Source organism: Plecotus auritus, assembly GCF_963455305.1.
Source record: "Plecotus auritus genome assembly, chromosome: 2".
Taxonomy (NCBI): Eukaryota; Metazoa; Chordata; class Mammalia; order Chiroptera; family Vespertilionidae; genus Plecotus; species Plecotus auritus.
Genome location: NC_137771.1, coordinates 48,903,538 through 48,923,041, shown reverse-complemented (window position 1 = coordinate 48,923,041; position 19,504 = coordinate 48,903,538). Strand labels below are relative to the sequence as shown.

Sequence of the window (19,504 nt, the reverse complement as noted above, 5' to 3'; positions counted from 1 at the left end):
CCAAGCTTTCCACACGCCCTGGCCGCCCCAGGCCTCCACTCAAGACTACAAAGTTTCAATTATAGAAGATAAATAAATCCCAACAAAAATGGCTGCAGCCATGGAGCAAGCAGGAGGCTTGGCTCTGCTCAAGGCTACGAAGTTTCAATTATAGAAGACAAATAAATCCCAGATACCAGGGCCTCCGCTTGGGTCACCAGGGGGTGTGCCCAGCCTGCAAACCACCACAGGCCCCTCGCCCAGGTCGCCCCATGCCCCAAGGAAACTCCCACCCTGATCCGGGACACCCTTCAGGGCAAATCAACTGGCCCCCACCCAAGTACCAGGCCTCTATCCTATCTAATAAAAGAGTAATATGCAAATTGACCATCACTCCATCAAACAAGATGGCTGCCCCATGTGGTCAAAGATCCTACCCCCCATGTGGACACAAGATGGCCACCACAAGATGGCCAGCAGGGGAGGGTAGTTGGGAGGGACCAGGCCTGCAAGGGAGGGCAGTTGTGGGCGATCAGGCCAGCATGGGAGGGCAGTTGGGAGGGACCAGGTCTGCAAGGGAGGGCAGTTGGGGGTGGTCAAGCCTGAAGGGGAGGGCAGTTAGGGGTGACCAAGCCAGCAGAGGAGGGAAGTTGGGGGTGACTGGGCCTGCAGGGAAGGGCAGTTTGGGGGGGACCCAGGCCTGCAGGGGAGAACAGTTGTGGGGGGACTCAGGCCTGCAGGGGAGGGCAGTTAGGGGCAAACAGGCTGGCAGGGGAGCAGTTAGGCATCAATCAGGCTGGCAGGGGAGAGGTTAGGGGTGATCAGGCTGGCAGGCAGATGTGGTTAGGGGCAATCAGGAAGGCAGGCAGGCGAGCAGTTGGGAGCCAGGAGTCCTGGATTGTGAGAGGGATGTCTGACTGCTCATTTAGGCCCAGTCCTACTGGGATCAGGCCTAAACGGACAGTTGGACATCCCTGGAGGGGTCCCAGATTGGAGAGGGTGCAGGCTGGGCTGAGGGACACACCACCCATGCACGAATTTCATGCACCAGGTCTCTAGTAAACATTATAAACAAGATGATCAAGTCTCCCTAAGTCATCTCCCCTTTTCCAGTAATTAGATTAAAAGTTCTAAATTCAGATTTTACAGCAAAATATTTGCAGTATCTGCTTAACTCAGACCTCTACAAATACTAAACTTCATTTTAAGATCCTTAAACATGTAAAATATGTTTCTATCTACTATTAATGAGACTTGTGTGATTTCAAATATTTATAAATCATTAATTACATTGACATTTTACCTAAATATATAGCTGCCAAGACTGTTGAACCCAACTCTACCAAGATGTCGGTATTCTGACTCAAGAAACCAGAAGTCATATGTGATTTGTGAGACTCTGCATAATCTAGGTGACTGAGCAGAAACAATCTAAGGTGTAGGAAGAGGTCAAATTGAGATCACCATCTTGACTCCACATTTCTAGACTAATACTTCTGCTAAGTAGCAGAGAGAATCCAAGCATTGACAGTTTTTCAGCAGCTGGTAAAACTCTCTAAACTGACAATGACATTAGATAGTTGCCAAATTAACACTTCACTTTGCCCTGTCTAATCAGCATTAGCACACAGGCTATATGATTGAGTTGGAAAGATATTTTAACTTCTGTTCTTAATATTTTCTTTCCAAAATAACTATTTAAAATTTATCTTTTTAGATATCAGATGACAAAACTTCTCATCCTAAATCTAAATTTTAAAAATTGGTTTAATCACTTTTATTTCCTATCTGTCCTCAAATTTCATTTTGATAATTGCTGAAGGTTATAACATTATGCACTATGCTGTTAGCAAGGAGTGAAAGGAACTTGGTCATTTAAAGTTTTTAATGATCATTTTTAAGATTGCCATATTTTGAATAGCTAAAAAATAGATTAAATTGAACCATGAAGACGAATTTCCTTTACAATAAATTCACTGATTAGGTTTCAAAAGTGGTATATTTTTAAACTGCAAGTAATTAGCAGAAGGAAACACATGACTGATGAACAGAATTGAATGCTTTATAGCTTTTAACCTCTACTCCACAAAGAGAAAAAGCCTATCAGACACTTCTTAAAGAGAAATTGGTTATCAGGCACTTCCCAAAACAGAAACAAAAGAAACAGGAGTTTTACTGTCTTCTTCATTTCTAAATAACAGTCCTTTCTTTGTGGAAACACTTGGCTACTTTAAAGTAAATCAAACAAAGGAAGTTACAGTAAAATATCCAAGAGACTAAACAGTTTGGCAGCAGTTGAGGGAAACATCACGTACAAACGGGCAAGACAGAGGGGCTGGCAGGTCCGTGAAAAATGCTTAAGTGGAAGGATGTGCAGGGACACACATCACCAAATGGCACAGTGTCTTCAAGAGTGTGAATCTATTGACCTTGGCACATGTTTGCGCTGGTGTTTTCTGATTTGGTAAGTCCTGGCTTCCAGGGAACTGAGCTCTCTCTGCTTGCTGAGCACACTTACTTAGTTAGAAGTAAAATGTTTTGGAAGAGTAAGCTCCACCCTTGGCTTTTCTTTCAGAGATAACAATGGCATAGATTTTGGGAGCTTTTAGATTGGAACTTATTCTAAAAGAAAAAAGACAAGAAAGAAGTATACAAAATGTAAAACAATTATTTTCCATTGACATATTGTAATTCCATTTTTTTTAAAACTACTGTACTAGAATTATATTTGACACTCTAAACATAATTGCCTGATTTTTTTTTTAACATGGAGAGAAAGGCTTCCCTTAAAATGAGTTATCAGATTTTGAGAATATGTAAATGTTCTCAGCAAGCCAGAGGTGCAACAATCAAAGATAATGTTCCCTCACTTCATTCTTGCTGTTTTTTTTCTTTAGAGATTTGTTCACTTGGGAACTCTCTAGTGAGTTAGTAGAAAGGTTGGATTAAATGGATTAGAAATCAGTGAAGGAAATAGTTTTGTAAATACCCATATAAAATATGAAAACTAAGCAAAATAGATTACAAATCAAATTTATTACAAAGCCCTAGAAAACGTTCAAAATCTTTCATTTGTTAAGGTTTAATAAGATTAGAACTTGGAATACTGAATTACACTCCCAATAATATAATTCAATCTTATCATAGAGTGACTGAAATACTGGTAATGCCAGATAAAGAATCAAGAGCTTAATCTCTCTTCCATCTTTGTTGGAAGACAAAGTCCAAGAAAGACAGTATACATGTTACTTCTAGGAAATTTCCCTACATTGCTATTGAAGAAGCACCCCCCCGACCCCACATCTATTTTATGGTCATGTTGCATGCACTGGAAAAGACGTAGTATATGATGAAGCAGCCATGATATCTGAATGGTAATAAAATAAAATTAAATTACATTAAAAAGAATAGCCGCTGTCCATTTTCTTTTTATTTTGGGGGTTAGGGAATAAGCGAATTTAGGGGTAGGCTAAGGTCCTTTAAACAACATTTTATTGTCTTATCTTAGGCCACATTATAGAATTTTGGGAAATAAATAGCCTTGAATTTAGCAAACTGATCTACAATAAGTGTTGGATGAGTTTAACATTGTTATTGTCAGTTTTATGAGTGCTTTACAATCATTTTCTATAACTATGGTCTTTCTTCCTCCTCTTTTATGTTAAAGGACATTACTTCCCAGCCAAGAAGACTGAGCTTGACTGATTAGTGGTTGGTCTAGTAGAGGTCCAAAATATGGTAATTGCAGATTTGGATTTTAAACCAGACCTAACCAATGATGGCCAGAGTTCAAAAAATAATTCCTTCAAGCAACCATGTCAAAATTCCCTTATAAGAGATAACTACCTTTATCTATATATGTAAAAGCCTAAGCGACCATTTGACCATTTGACCATTTGACTGGTAGCTATGTTGCACACTGACCACCAGGGGGCAGACGTTCAATGCACAGGCATGGCAACATGGAACAGACTGATGAATCTCAGAGGGAAGGAGGGAGAGGGGAGGGTGGAAAGAGATTAACCAAAGGTTTTATATGCATACTAGAGGCCTGGTGCATGGCTCCCTCAGCCTGGCTGCGGGGATTGGGCCAAAACTGGCAATATGACATCCCCCGAAGTGTCCCGGATTGTGAGAGGGCACAGGCCAGGCCGTGGGACCCCACTGGTGCATGAATCTGTGCAGTGGGCCTCTAGTATTTCTATATTTACCTATCCCATTGGGATAATTGATGTGAGTCAGACTTCCCTGGGTATGAATCTTGGCTCTCTTCTTTATCTTAGGCAATTTATTTTAAATCTCTAAGCCTTACTTTACTCATCTGTAAAATGGGGATAATAGTACCTATTTCAAACTGTTGCTGTAAGTGTTAATGACAGAATGTAGGCAAGGAGTTTAGCACGTGTGCACACATAGTATACACCTGTAAAAGTAGGTTGGTTATTTACTACTATTATCCTATCAATAAATGCAAGAGCTGAAGGAATTAATGGAATAGTCTGCTTTGACTATTTTGTTTTGCAGATAAGAAAAAGACAAATATTCAAAGTGATTAACTTAATTAAGGTAATACACCTATATTGAGACAGAGCTAGAACTCAAATTCAGGGCTTATTCCCAGGCTCTTTTCACTTTGCTGCCTTCAGCTCTATATAAGTCTGAGCAGTAGAGAGAGAAAAATTAGATAAAAATATGTCTGAGTCCCCCACTTGGCTGTCAGAACTGATTTTCATTCTATTCTAACCTCTAGTCCAGGGTCCCCTCTAACATTTGTAGGGCCACATACCCTAAGTGTAAATATGTGAAGATTTAAATTGAGCTTCCTCCAGCACTCCTACCTGGACAGGCATCCCTTCCAACAGCTTGGAGTACCAGACTGAATTTAGAATCCTAAACTCTCTGAATAGGATGGGAAGGGGTGGGAGGATCTAGCTCCTGGGCCACAGACTGCCCCATTCTTTCCCTATGTCCTAACACCACCAGGGAATGAGTACATGGGCCTTTGTACACCCTCTGCCACAGCCTCCATATCCCAGCTCCTTCCACACTATCTCCCAAGCTAAAGGCTGTGTCTTTGCTCTTCCTTGAGCTTAAGGGTATACACTCCTGCAGCTCATCCAGGAAAGAAGCCTGCCCAGTCCCCCAAAGTGAGCTCAGAACCATTCAGGCAGAGAATGTGGTGGTCCAATAGATGCAAAGTGGTCTGGAGTGGGGAGCAGCTGCTCCCTTGGCCTGGCAGATTCCTCACCTCCTGGAGCAGAGTGCAGATGGAGAAAGAGCACGTTAGGGCTCTCTTAAATTATGGGGTCCAGGAAGAGGATACCTCTTTCCTTAAGAGTGATACTGCTCTAATTATATCATTTAACTTTAGGCAAAGGTGTAATTAATCCCTTTCTAAAATTGGCACCTGCCTATCACCTCCTGACAGAGTTCTAAGATGAATCTGTTGACCTATACAATCTATATCCTTTTAGTTCTGCTGGATCCAATATTTCCCATAGTTATGATTATTCAATTAGATACAAAATGACTCACCTAACTTTAGGGTAATTGTAGTAGCCAGTAGACAGGCATGGGCAGAGCAAGGATGATAGGCCAGGTATGGAAGTTCACCAGAGTGGAAAGCCCTGGGTGCCTGGTGACAGGCAAAACTGGGAAAACAAGGACCTCGCCCCCAGGCTGACCTTTCCTCCCCTAGCATATCGCTGATCATGTGGTTTAGACCCCCTGACCTTTCATATCACTGGTCATGGGTTTCAGACCCTCCCTTGACCGTTCCTCCCCTGGTATGTTGCTAGTCAGGTGGTAGACCCCCTTAGAGGAGGAACAAGGGGGGTGGAGAATAGCCTCCCATACAAGCCCTTGCACAACCACTCCCTTAAGCATTAAGCCCTCAAGACAATGTGATTCTGACAGGCATCAATTAATCTTAGTAACAAAGCTTCAGAGTTATAGTCAAACTAGAGATAACATCTAGGCTTCAGTTGTGTTTCAGCTCTAGGTCCAGAAAAGCAGCAAGACCAGGTGGGGTGATGCCATGGCTGACATCAGGACCAGCTTTGATGACTAACCACCAATAACCCCCTGCCCTGGCACCGACCAGTCAGTAGAAACCACGACCCTGAAAGGACACACCTGGAAAGCTGAAGAATATTCCATTGAGGTTCTCCCTTGGGACCTCCCCTGATATCCCCACCTTTAGAGAGGGGATCAAAACACTCAGGACGGAGGACCTATTGTGCCTTCTCTCTCTCTCTAGAGCATGTCCATGCCCTTTCCTCTCTATTTCCCCCAGGCATGTCACCTTTGTCTTTCTTTCTCCTAAGCTCCAAGGACCTTTCTTTTGCCTCTGTAACTCATTTCCTGAGCCCATACAGCCCAGTTGGCTCATTTCTTTCTATCTCTGTGACTTTCTAAAAACTTTCTCTCTAGATTTGAGTTCCTTGGCTCTGAATTCTTTCTCAGCTGAACTCAAGAATTGAGGTTGCTGAACTGAGGTCTAGTCTAACTCCTCTGGTAACATTTTGGTGCTGTTTCACCACTAACATAATCAGTCAATCATGTCCACATTCCAATATCCCACCGCGTGGGTCCCAGGTGGTTCCAGATTGGTAGAATTGTCTGCCGTTATCCCTCCCACCCAAGAGCACAGGCAATTAGCCAATTAGTTGCCTTTATGTTCAACACTCCAGCAGGACCACACTTGAGCAACTGGAAAAATAAACCCACATAGCCAGGAGGACTCACTTCCCCTGTAATGGTATGTGTAGCAGACTTCATGATGCCTTCAGAAAAAAAGAAACATCAGTCTACCATTTCTTCTTATAGATTTTCTTAGCAAACATTTACTGATGTGTCAGATCCTGATGCTTCATTCTAAAGACAGTACTGATATTATTCAGGAATGCTCTTTTCAACAACAGAGCATCCATTTTCCTGATAAGGCTCAAACCTTTGTATTGCACATGAAATAGCCCCAGGGCAAAGCTAGTCTAGACAGAAAAGGATTGTGGAGGGTTCCAGTTAGAACAATTTGGAGTTGCTTGAACAGAGGTCCTTAATGAATACCATAGCATGTTCATCTTTTGTAAAACATGTAATCTGCTGGGTACAAATGATCCCTTTGACGTTTTTCACCTGAAAATTTTAGGCAAGAGACTCTGTTTCCCAGTAAAAGCTGCCCGCTTCCTCATCAGTCACAGCTACGCCTCAGTGGGATTGTTCTGTGTGGGTCCTTCCTCAGCCACTGTTGCTGCAACTTTGTACTTTTCTGACTGCGACTGTCAGGAAGGAGACAGGAAATTCTAGTCACCCTCACAGCAGCTGCGCCATTCCTCCTATCCTCCTCCAATGACTTCAACCGGCTTCGGTGACAGGAGGGCAGGAACTGAGCCACAGTGAAGGTCAGGAAGATAGGTCAGTGTTTATGCCTGTTGGGCTGGGGATCCTGCTGAGGCTATTTGGTTTCTTCCTTTCTATACTGTTTCTCTTTCCGTTCCTCTTTTTTTTATAATGCAGAGCCAAAGCATCCTGTTTTCAAAACATCTGACTGTTTTGCCACTGAGGAACTCATGCTCTGATGCATTTCACTGAAGTATAAAACAATTCTTCTAATTCAGGAGGTGATAAAAGTTGAAACACCAAAATTAATCAACAAATCTAAGAAGGCAATCTGTCCTTAAAGAAAACAGCTCTCACACATTTAACTGAACTTGGGCTGCTAGTCAAAGATTCACTAGACATCCTTTTCATCTTGAAAAACAATGTCATTGCCTCATAAAACTCCTGCTTAATTTATTCTATCTTGTTGTGATTCTTGCGGGGAAATAACCTATGATAGTGACTTACCTGGCTGCATCTTTCTTTATAATTCTGGGATTCCATTTGGCCTGTGGCCAACATGAAGGATTGAGGGAAATTTGGGCCAAGAAGACTGTTTTTATAAGTCACAGAAACAGTTTTTAATCTAACTCTTTGGGCTCTGAAGCACACTTGGGAAAGCCAGTTATAATCTTCGAGTCACAGTTTTCTTCAAAATGTAAAAGGGTTAAGGAAGAAAAACAAAAACACACACAACCGTACCCAGACGAAGTAAATATGAAGGACTGCTTGTTTTTCCTCCACTAGACAGTCAGCTCTCTACCAGCTGCATATACACGGGCCTGTATGTAATTCCCAAACACCCCCTGAGCAAAACACTGGCTCTCCCATCACCATTCTTCAATAAGTTCAGAGGTTGCAAACATAATTCTTAAGTAAGTTCAGAGGTCAGTTAGCTGATCAGAGCTAGGGACACATACATTTTTGCAAAGATAAAGTATATGCTATCATTAAGTTATCATTTATTGAACTTTCACTACACACCAGGTGCTTTGCTGAGTGCTTTAGATACATTATCTCATTCACAGCAACCCTGTGAAGTAGGTACCACTTTTATCCCTGTTTTACAGATGAAAAATTAAGTCATAGAGTTGTTAAGGTGGCCAAGATCAAGTAACTAGCAAACTATAGAGATGGGATTTGAACCAGGATCTTTTGACTCTGAAGCTCAGGTTTTTCATATACTGCCTCTATAAAACATCTTCACACTTACTTTCAAGTGTTTACCTCAGAGATTTGCAGTGGCTCCTTTGTTCATTGAGAGTAAGCAAAGGATGACCAAATAAGACTATATAGTAATGAGAATGATGATTATGATGATGATGATGACGACTATAATTTTTAAACAGCAACTAGGATGAAATGCTCCAAAATTTTAACAACATTTAAAACTGAATGTGAGATTTATTTTTACCACAGATCTATAACTAGCATAGATCAATTCTTTTTTGGTTACCACAAAACTATTTATTATATTAATTATATATTATTTATATTATATTATATTATATTATATTATATTATATTATATTATATTATATTATATTATATTATATTATATTAATTATTATATATTGCTATGGATTAAACTTTACCTGAGATAATTACCTAAGTAATCAGTACTTGGGGGCGGAGGGGGGGGGAGAAGCTAAGTAAAAAGAGGGAGATCTTTTTAAAAATTCAAATTGACTTCAGCTGTCAGCTGGGCATTATTCATCCTCTGGATAAGTGCTTTGCCCTTCAACCTTTCCACTGTAGAGTTAGAAAACAGGTGAGCCTGCATGCCTTCTACTAAGCTAACTGCATCAGAATTAAGGTTTAGCCCTTTCTTTAGGGTTAGCTCTATTCAACTTTCATTGTTTCCTGCACACGACACCATAAAGGAGGAGCGGAAGCCTGAAGTGACTGGAATTCTTACCAGGACCGGCACAGTCTCTAGTCTCAGAATCTTATTAACTATGACACTGAATATAAAAATTTTTAACTAAAGTTGTAAAGCAGACAATGTCTAATTTCAGCCCTCCAGACTCAAACCTCGTTTGAATCTACAACACTCAAAATGAAAACATAATGGCAATTTGCAGTTTCTCAATGAGTATTCTTCCCCTTACCCCCTGGAGTTAATTACGTACTTCATCTTAGTGACTCCAGAAGAAAGTTCAGCATGTCCTTTGTGGTGCAACCTGCTGAAAAAAACTACCCTCAGGTATTGAATCTACGCCTTGCATGGGTATCAGTGATCGCAACATACATCTGCGGATGCTCCAAGGTAGGTAAAGCATGTGTGAAATGCTTATACATGGAGCACAGGGTGGTTTGGAGAAATTACGCAGTTAAGCCTTCCTCTTGGGGAAGCAGTTGTTTAAGACTTACAACAGCCTGGAAAAACCCAAAATGCAGCCTTCAAGGGAGAACTTCAGAGAAAAATCAATAAATAGTTAAACCTCAAACCTTTTCTTTCTTTCTTTTTTTTTCTTCAGTTTGAACTAAAATGTAAGAAAGGAGCTTATTTATTTATTTGCTCTTTCGTTAACCAATAAACCAGGAGTGAGCAGAGTCTTCCCTCCCCTCCTGCAGGACCTCCCTAGGAGGCAAGGCTTCCTCTGCTCAGATACTTGGAAGAGCCTTGATGGGAAGGTGATACTTTTAACCCCAGGAAAGGGGGAGGAGGGGCCCACCTTGGCTAGTGTCCCTGGGGCTAGGAAGTGCAGGCTGACAGGTATGGAGCAAAATCTCTTTCTAGCCCTAGAACCATAAGACAATGAGAAAATGCCTCGGGCTAGTATGACTGGGGATTTTGAAAATGTGTACTTATGAGTGTACAGTGTTAAGGCTTTTCATATCTGTATATGTGTATCCACACACATGCACACACGTGTGCACACACACACTCTCCAAGGGAAAAATATAAGCAAAGAGCAACAACTTCCACTACAGTCTAATTCCAGGTGTTAACTAAACAAATGATATACTATAAAGTTCTTCAACACTAAGTTTTGTCTGAAGATTGTATATAAAACCATTTCTTTGCAATCTGGGTGAAACTTGATTTCAAATGATTCCACTTTAAAAAGCAGCGAACTTTTTAGAAAAAAACTTTCCTTTTTTGAGACCAGGTATATTGTTTCTTTTTTTAACCTTAGTCATGCCAGCATTACAACATAAATGTTAGAAAATCCCAGAATGTCCTGAGAAGAATTTCAGAAATTATGAAACTTCAGGGCAAACCATTCTCTCCATTGATATCTGGAGGACATATCATTTTCTTATTAAAAAAACAACAACACAGATGTCAAACACTAGATTGCAATGCCACCATTTTATGCATTTTTACCCTATAGATTCATTCAGATTGTATCTTTCTGATAATTGTTTTTTAAAAGGCATTCACATTTGTATAGTGATTTGTACTCGTTATAAGCACATCTCAACCTAAACATAGCCGAACTCCATCAAGAAGAAAGAAGTTTGGTTTCTGGGAATTACAGCGCACTGAGGATTTTAAACTTTTCTGCAGCATCAAGACCCAAGCCAAGTGTCTTGGGCACCTGGAAACAGGATCCTCTGAGGCAGATCAACAAACCCACCCTCCAGGTCGCGTCCCAGGCAGGCAGGCAGGCAGCCAGCGGCCAGGGGAGTCTGGAACTCCCCGCACAGTCCCACTTTATTGAATAAAACGTTCTTCTCTTACCTTGTTGGAAGCCATCTCACTGACAGAGCGGTAGGTCTGGATGGTCTCTAGCTGGTCTAAGCACCAGTCCAGTTCCTCCAGCGTTTCCATCGCTAACTTTTGATAAGATTCTTCTGCAAACAAGCACACAGACATGTAGTTAGGCTGGAGCGGCTGCAGGCTGTCCATAGCAGAGTCACCGCTGCCGCTGCTGATCCCGGTGCTACTGAAGGTGGCTCCGAGCTCCTTCATTATTTGTGTGCCGACTCCTTCCTTCCAGCTCTCTCCACCAGGAGAACAAATCACCGTGGTGCTCTCTGCCCTGAATGGCCCCTGCCAAGTTTTCACGCCCCCTGCCTGGATGAGGTGTCTGTGATCTAGCAAGAAACTTCCTCCGAGGAAGAAGGCGGGGAGCTGTCTCTTACAAGCTCATCAGCATACATGTGTCCCACACTCAGGGCTCAGGCAGGGCGCTTTCTCAGGCTCGGCTGCCTTAGTCATCTAGGGGCTCTTTAGGGTGCGTGATGTCATTTCTGAGTGTTTGCCGGCAAGAGGAGAAATGAGGAAAGCGTTTTCTCCGTTTGCTGTTCTTCTAAATGAAACAGACGGTCGAACCTTTGAGGGGTGGGGGTGACTGACGGTGTCATTGCAAGAGGACGCGGTCATTCATTCAGGGGAAAGTGTGTGCATGTTGGATGAACTTTTAATTCGGCAAACACTGACCCGCACCAGTGAGAGGCATGGGCTATCCCTCCCCTCTCCCGAACCTCTCTTCTAAGTAGAGGCGAAATGAGGTCTCCCTGATAAGACTCCAGTCTAAGGGAGACTGTCTGGAGTTTTATGTGAACACGTTTATTGGCCTGGGAGTCGGGCAGCTCTTGTTATACTAAACAAAGCTCAAACTTCCCTGCAAGGGCCAGGATCACCGGGAAATTCTGAACCGGACTTTCAGGTGGAGCCCGATAGGGAAGGCTGCCAATGTGCATTTTGATTAAAGTCGGGGGCTCTGATTTGTCTCTGGAGGAATCTAGGCTTTCTGGGAATGCCTCTCTGGGGTCCATTCAAAAAAATGCTGTTTTTAAGGTCATATTTTTGCTGGATAATAAAGCTCTTTTTAAGTGTTTACAACATGTCATTCCATACCCAAAAGTTTGTGAGTCTAAATTAATACTTCAGGTTACTGACTGGAGAACCCCATACTCACGAACACTGAATGCATTTCGTAAATACCGGATGAATTTGTGGTGCTACAGACGGTTATAAAATCAGTCAGACTTTCCTGCGTGTATGACTGAGTCTGAGGGGCATGCCAGCCATGAATTTTACCAACCTGTCCAAGTGCAAGCACTAATAAAAGTAAAAATCTTGTATGGAATGCTCTGATGCAGGAAAGACTACACACATTCCTGTCAAATTTAGAATACATTTTTCATATGTTCACAAAGAAAGTCTAGGGAGACCATATAGCTTTTTATTATTATTTGAATACATTGACATGTGTAGCATTCACTCTAGAAGCAGAAAAGGGAATAAACAGAAGAGTGATTCCCAGTGATTGGGTTCCCTTGGTCACAGATGCACATTTCAAAGAATAGGTGTTTTGTTTATTCCCCAAATATGCCTTCACTTCAGAATAAACAGGGGTTAAAACTCAATATCCTGTATGTCATACTTTAAAAAACCCACAAAACCACTGGAGGTGACTTCCTCTATTTTTTTTTTCACACTCCTCAAAAATGTGCAGTCAAGAATTGAGGTGTTTTTAGCAAAACTCATTTCAAGCCAACCTTGCATGTACCTTCCCTCCTTTCTTCCTCCTCAATTTTGCAATGCTGGGGCAACACGAAGAATCTCCTCACTCTCTAGTGTGTCCAAAAGACCTCTCCGCCTCTGCCTCCTCTGTTTCCTCCATAGAGAATCTTTTCCAAGGAAGCTTTCTCTGAAGTGACAGAACCCTCCCCTCCTCATTCCTGGTCTCTCAAAAAAGAAAAAGTCCAACCACTTCTAACTCCCCAGACTTTGCTACCTTAGTGTCTTCCACATCACAACCGGTGGTTCTCAGTGACTAAGATCAGCCATTCACCAAGATGGTGGGGAGTGAGCAATTCACTCAGAACCTGCTAAATCAGCTGATATGCAAAATGACTCTAAGATGATCACATTTTTCCTTAACTAAGGGGAAAAAAAGCGCTCTTATTTGCACTCACACTTGACAAAGGAAACACAGTAATGATAGCAGTAGAAGCGCTGAAGAATGAGGTGGACTCTTCAAAGATCCGATTGCTACCACCACAGCGTATTCATTGTCTATTACAGCGATTTTCAACTGGTGTGACGCAAGAATTTTTAAAACATGCAATACCTGACTATTTAGTCAATGGCCTTGACCTTTTTTCCCTTAGGTTGGCAAACTAAAAAATGATAACAGCCAACACAATAGCCGTCCAGTGTGAATGAATCAAAATTATAGCTTTTTTTTTTTTGTCAGATTGGCAAAATATATATATTTTTGGTGTGATTTTTTTGGTGTGCTGCAGAATTTTAGTAATTAGTTTACGTGTGCCATGAGGTGAAAAAGGTTGAAAATCACTGGCCTATTACACAGAACAAGCATATATGTGCTCCTCGACCTGGTACAGTACTGAGATATCAGTGACCGGCCAAGAGATGTGACAGGAACTTACTCCACTGCCCTCTCTTATCCTGGTCAGCCACAATAATTTTTAAGTGAAAAATATGACATTTTTACATTAATAAGAATTTGTTCCTTCCCAGCTTCTTAATACACAGTCAAGACTCTCTTCATGCTCCATTTTAGAGCTGTCTTAGCACAGTAACTGAGACAGAAGGCACAAATGTCAGAATGGGCTAAGTATGGGAGCGTTAAACCCCTGCTGATTATGAGTCAGCCACAGGAAAGGACCAGTGCAGCCCTCCACATTATAACTTTGTAGCACCAGCACCAGATTCAGAGCTCAGGACCAGCAGATACTCAGTGAGTACTTGGAGGAATGGAAACCGAAGTGCTCGCCCAAGCAGCCCGCAAGCACTTGAGCACCCAGAGGCTGGATGGGACAACTGTATCGCTGTGGAAAGAGCAGCTTTGGAGTGAAGCTCACACATTTTGACTTTCTCTTCTACCAGTTACTGTGCGATCCTGGATCTCAGCTTCCTACATCTTAAAATAAGGATGCAAATATTTACCTCATAAGTTTATAAAGGTATAAAATGAGATAAAGTATATAAAGTGTCTGGTATGGTAGCTAGTTCTTAGTAGGTAGTCAATGCATAGGAGTGTAATTATTAATGGCAATCCAAGTAACCCTAAGGCCTGGCATTTGTGTGTGTCGGGGGGGTGGAGAATCAGGAAGGAAGAAGGAAGAACTACATATTCAACAAGGGTTTTTCCCCTTGGGATCAGCTACGTCATTTGCAGGGCGCAGTGCAAAATGAAAATGCAGGGCCCCTTGCTCAAAAAGCAGAAAGAAGTGCTATTAAAGGTAGTAAAATATGAAGCTTTTTCCTTTCTTCCGGAGTTTCCCTCTCAACTTGTCACAGTGCTGTTGTTTTTCTTAAGCTTCTTATTTAAAATAGATCTGGATTTACAGGACAGTTGCAAAGACAATACAGAGAGTTCCACATATCCTACATCCAGGTTTCCCTACTGTGAACATTTTACATTATTATGGCACATTTGTCACAATTAATGAATGAGTGGAGTGTTTTCTTTACTCTTAAATGTTGTGTGCCCCAGGCATGGGGACACCATGAGGAGAGCGCAGACCCTCCTAGGCCTCCGGAGGCCTGCATCCTCTGACATAGGGCACATGCACAGCCCACCAGTTGCTGGGGTGTGCCTACCTGCCAGCTCCATACTGATGTGCCGTGCCCTAGCTAGGGTCAGGCTCTGGGAAAGCCACACATTCCCCTTCCTCATGGTGCCACTGTGCCAATCCACAGCAAATATATGACCCCTAAAGGTACTACAGCCTCTGCACCGGGACATGCTAGATAACCTGGACCAGGGGTGGCCAAGAGGCTCATTCCCACCATGACAGGGCCATTGTCTACCATCTTATAGCCATGCCAACCCAGGGCATGGATGGATGCTGCCATGCCCCACCTGAAACTTTGCAAAGCACACACATCTAACTCTTTACATCTGCACCCAGGATCCCACTGGGAATGGATGTCAGCTGTGGTCATGGGTGAGGGCAAGGAGAGGGATGCTGGGTGAGTACCACATTGCCAGGGGTCAGGAAAATGAGTGGCTGAGAACATGTCCAGGGGAGGCAGGCAGGTGGCAGGAGGTAGAACAACAGCATCGGAGCCAAGGTTTTAAAGCCCCCGGAGTATACTGCATTGTCCCATCAGACTTCACTTAAAAAAACACTTTAAAATCAAAGATAAAATTATGAGTTTCAAGACAGCAACTAAGAAACATTTAGGGGAGGGGAGACGCTATGTGACTGCACAGGTTGTATGCCCTGTTTCCTGTCTTATAGAAATGGCTCTGAAAAGGAACAATGCTTAACACCACAGAAGCAAGTCTCAAGGGGATAAGAGCAGGTAATGGAACAGTGTATGGTCATGGGGTCAACCCTCTTTGTCAAAAATTTCCAGAGGGAAGAGGAAGAACCAACCTCCCTTCTATTCTTCCCTTCTTTTCCTCTTTTACTTCAACAAGAGTGGCAAAGGAAGATTTACTTCCTTCTGTAGATCTGGTAGGTATTGAATTCAGCACTGAGAAACAGGAAGAGAGAATGGATGAATAATTATAATTAATATTAATCTGGTAATAACACGTGGCATTCATGTAGCTCGTTTCTCAAAGGAACGCCAAGCACACTCCTCATTAATCCTTGCAACATATGTGTGTGACAGGCACTGAAGAGGTATGATCATCTTTAATTTACCATAAAGTACCAGCTCAGAAGTAGATGTTAAATTATCAGAGCAAGATTCTTGGCAAGATTATACCTTGGTTGAAGAAACAGAGGATTTAACTCAGTGCTGAAAATGCATGCATTCCTAAAAATGCTGGATTTAAAGTAACATCTTACCCTTAGGTCTTTTCTATTTAAAATTGCATAATTGCTTTCCTAAATGTTGTCATTTCTTGCGTCTCCTGTTTCCTTTTCTGACCCACCTAACAGCCACTAGCACAGGGAGGCTGCGCAATCTTTACTCAGAAGACCTGTAGGTTCTGGCCCTGCATTTTGCTTCAGTGGGTGACCTCAGGCAAGTTACCGGAGTTTGCTGAGACTAAATTTATTTGGGTAAAATGAGGGGGAAATACCCTGTTCTTACAGGGAAGGTAGAATAGGAGAATGCACATGAAATTAGACTGACAAGATTAAATATTTTGCACAGTTTGTGAATATTGCATTTCTTGATGGGCTATAGGCATTATAGAAAATTACAGAGAAGCAAAAGTTTGAAATGATACAAATATCACATTTTACCAAGCAGAGACCATCATTACTAACTCCTTTGCACATAACCTCTCGTGTATATACGTGCATGTGTACCTATGTATGTACACAATCAAAATGAGATCATACCATACAAACTGTTTGGTAACATTCTTTTTTCAATGATCTCCCCTTTTCTGTTTTAATAATTTTCTATTTCAGCTAATACTTAGACCATATCCCAATTTCCTCAGGTGTTTTTTTGTTTGTTTGTTTGTTTTTTTTTTTTTCACGCAAATCCAGTAGAAAAGTGTGTGTGTTAACAGAGAGATGTTGAGAAGGAGAGAACCAGAGAAGGGGGACAGACAGGAAAAGGTAATGGGAAACCTGGGCCTGGCCACAAATAGCCCCGGCTCATAGTGTGAAAACATGGAAACAGATTTCAGCAGTTATGAAGTCAGTGCCCCAGCTGGTAACGGACCTCAGGTGCCCTAAAAGTTTCCTTCCTCCCTCTTTGTTTGTGTGTGTGTGTGATAATAACATTTAACGTAAGATTGGCACTTTTGACAAACTTTTACATATATGACTCAGTATTAACTGAAAAGCACTATACTCTGCAGATCTCTAGGATGTTTCACCTTGTATATCTGCAGCTGTTACCCTTTAACCAACACCTTCCCAATGCCCTTCCCCCAAACCCTGGTAACTACCATCTTACTCTCAGCTTCTACGAGTTTGGCTATTTTAGATTCCTGACATATAAGGTCTTTCTAAATGCAATTTTAACATAGCTCTGCATATCATATCAGAAGCATATATGTCAAGTTTCCCCTACTTTCTACTCAAAGACAGTGCGTAGAAAAGAAACGCAAATAACCTTTTTTTAAAAATCTGCCTCACATAATCAGACTCTCTTCCCACTAGAGAAGCTGGTAGCTATTCATGATGTTGTATGGTGGTTTGAATCAATCAGAACAATTGCCATGGCAACCACAGGGATAAATCTCATAAACATAATGTCAGGCAAAAGATATTAGAGTACAAAAAAACAGGACTCAGCTAGAGAAAGTTCAAAAGAAGCAAAATGATCTATGCTATTAGAAATCAAGATAGTGGTTAGCTTGGGGAGTTAGTGACTGGGAGGGGACATCAGGGGGCCTTCTATGAGGTTGACAATGATCTCGTTCTTGGTCTGGGTACTGGTTACATGGGTGTGTTCATTTTATGAAAAATTTCAGACGCCTATGTTTGTGATTTGTGCACTTTTCTCTGTCTGATTTTCCATGTACACTTTCTACAGATAGTCCCATCTAGGGAAAGCCCAGCATAAAGAGCCAGGTTTCTAAAAACACATTTCCTTTCTTTTGTTGAACTATAGCAATGGGTTTCAACAGAGTTTGAGTAAATTTCACACAGCTGAAAACCAACCCCCAACAGACACTGGTTTTTGATATTGTATAGACCAGAATGCTCGTAATAACTGACGTTCAGTGGAACATGTTGGAGTCTGATCCAGCTGATAATGAATCCTGACTTTGCTTTGCTAGCAGTGCGACCTTAGTAAGTAGCCTGAATGTGCCTCCATTCCTTTACCTGTAAAACCGGCCGTGAGAATTCAGTGAATCAAAGCACACTAAGCATTTGGCACAGCGCCTGGCACTTGTCAGGAACTTTTTTGGCCCCTGAAATCTCTCTGGCTCTGGTTACTTTCCTGAGGTGCCACCTATTTGTTAGCTGAGTTGGGTGGCCTCTTGCTCTTGTGCTAGGGAGGAGAGCACACGGCCATGACATTATAGTGTCCCTCCCACCACATGACTTCACATAAGAAATTGCCTCTTGGTTGGAGTTTGTTGGTATTCCCTTCTAAAATATAGACCTGGCCTGATACATCATTCTGCTTTCACCAAATCCCGACTGACACACCAAATCACTGGACCTTCAGATGTGGAGAATTGTACAAGAAAGCTATTGGTTCATTCATTCATTCCACAGAATACATTGAGTGTCTACTATGTGCCAAGCCTGCTGCTGGATGCTGGGTTACAGCAATGACAGGACACCTCAGGAATTGCATGGTCCATTGCAATATGAAGCTGGGCGCCTTATCCGCTCCCTCCCCTCTGCTGCTCCCCACCCCGTGTCTTTGTGAAGTTAGAAAATTGTGTCCTCTGTTGGCAGGCAGCTTGGGAAGAAAGCACGAGAAGTGATACATGAGCTAGTTTTCAGCTCCCATCAGCTGGCTGAGTACCTTTGATCAGTACCCAAATGACACAGTGGCCCATGCAATGACCTGGTGGCACATGAGTGTGGGGCAAGCTAGCATGAAGCTACCCCAGCATGATGACGGGGAGAGCTCCATAAAAGCAAGGCACTGAACAGGGGTCACAGCAAAATCTGCACCTTTCACCTCAAAACAAACTCGATACTGCGAGAAAAATACCTCAACAAGACCTTTCCCGGCTCTTCATTTGTGAACACCATTAAATAACTGAAATGACATGAAATAACCCTCCATAAAATAACCAAAAATTTTAATTTGGTAGACTAATTATGACCTTGAAATACAGGTTTTGTTTTTGTAGACAAAATCTTCTAAAGCAATGGCTCCACGAGGAAAATAATAATAAAGGAGTCCTTGATGGGGAAAACTAAAAAACCACTCTTCTGATGCTTGGAAGTGAGAAGTGTGTGTTAGTTGGATCTCTACATTCAGCTTGTGACTCTCGCTTTATCCACAAGCTTCCAGCCCTGTAGATGTCCTCACTAGACTCTACCTGTGGTAAAGTTAGCATGCTTGTTTCATACCTTCGTTCCTCCTCACAGTGCAATAAGTATTTGTTAAAATGTAAAACGTTTTCAAACATATGGAGATCACTCTCCTTGTTTAAAGGTGTTAGATTGGGGCTTTTACCATATTTATTTGGTGGTCTTGGTCATCATATTGTTAGTAACAACTTTTCTTTTCATCCTAAGTTATTAAGTCCAAAGATATATTTCATTTTGATGAATGAAATGCACCTGTGTTACAGTGCAACATTTCAAAAAGCATGTTGTTTAAACC

The 19,504-nt window shown here is 42.0% G+C and overlaps 1 protein-coding gene across 5 annotated transcripts in view; it reads right to left on the bottom strand.

Moving 5' to 3' along the window:
* Positions 1–19,504, bottom strand: part of PDE4B (phosphodiesterase 4B) — a 555,855-nt gene that overhangs the window by 33,001 nt on the left and 503,350 nt on the right. For all 5 annotated transcript variants that reach the window (XM_080658071.1, XM_080658069.1, XM_080658070.1 and 2 more), the window contains one exon: positions 11,051–11,163. In XM_080658071.1, coding sequence (XP_080514197.1) covers positions 11,051–11,163 — 113 coding nt within the window. The remainder of the gene's footprint in view (positions 1–11,050; positions 11,164–19,504) is intronic.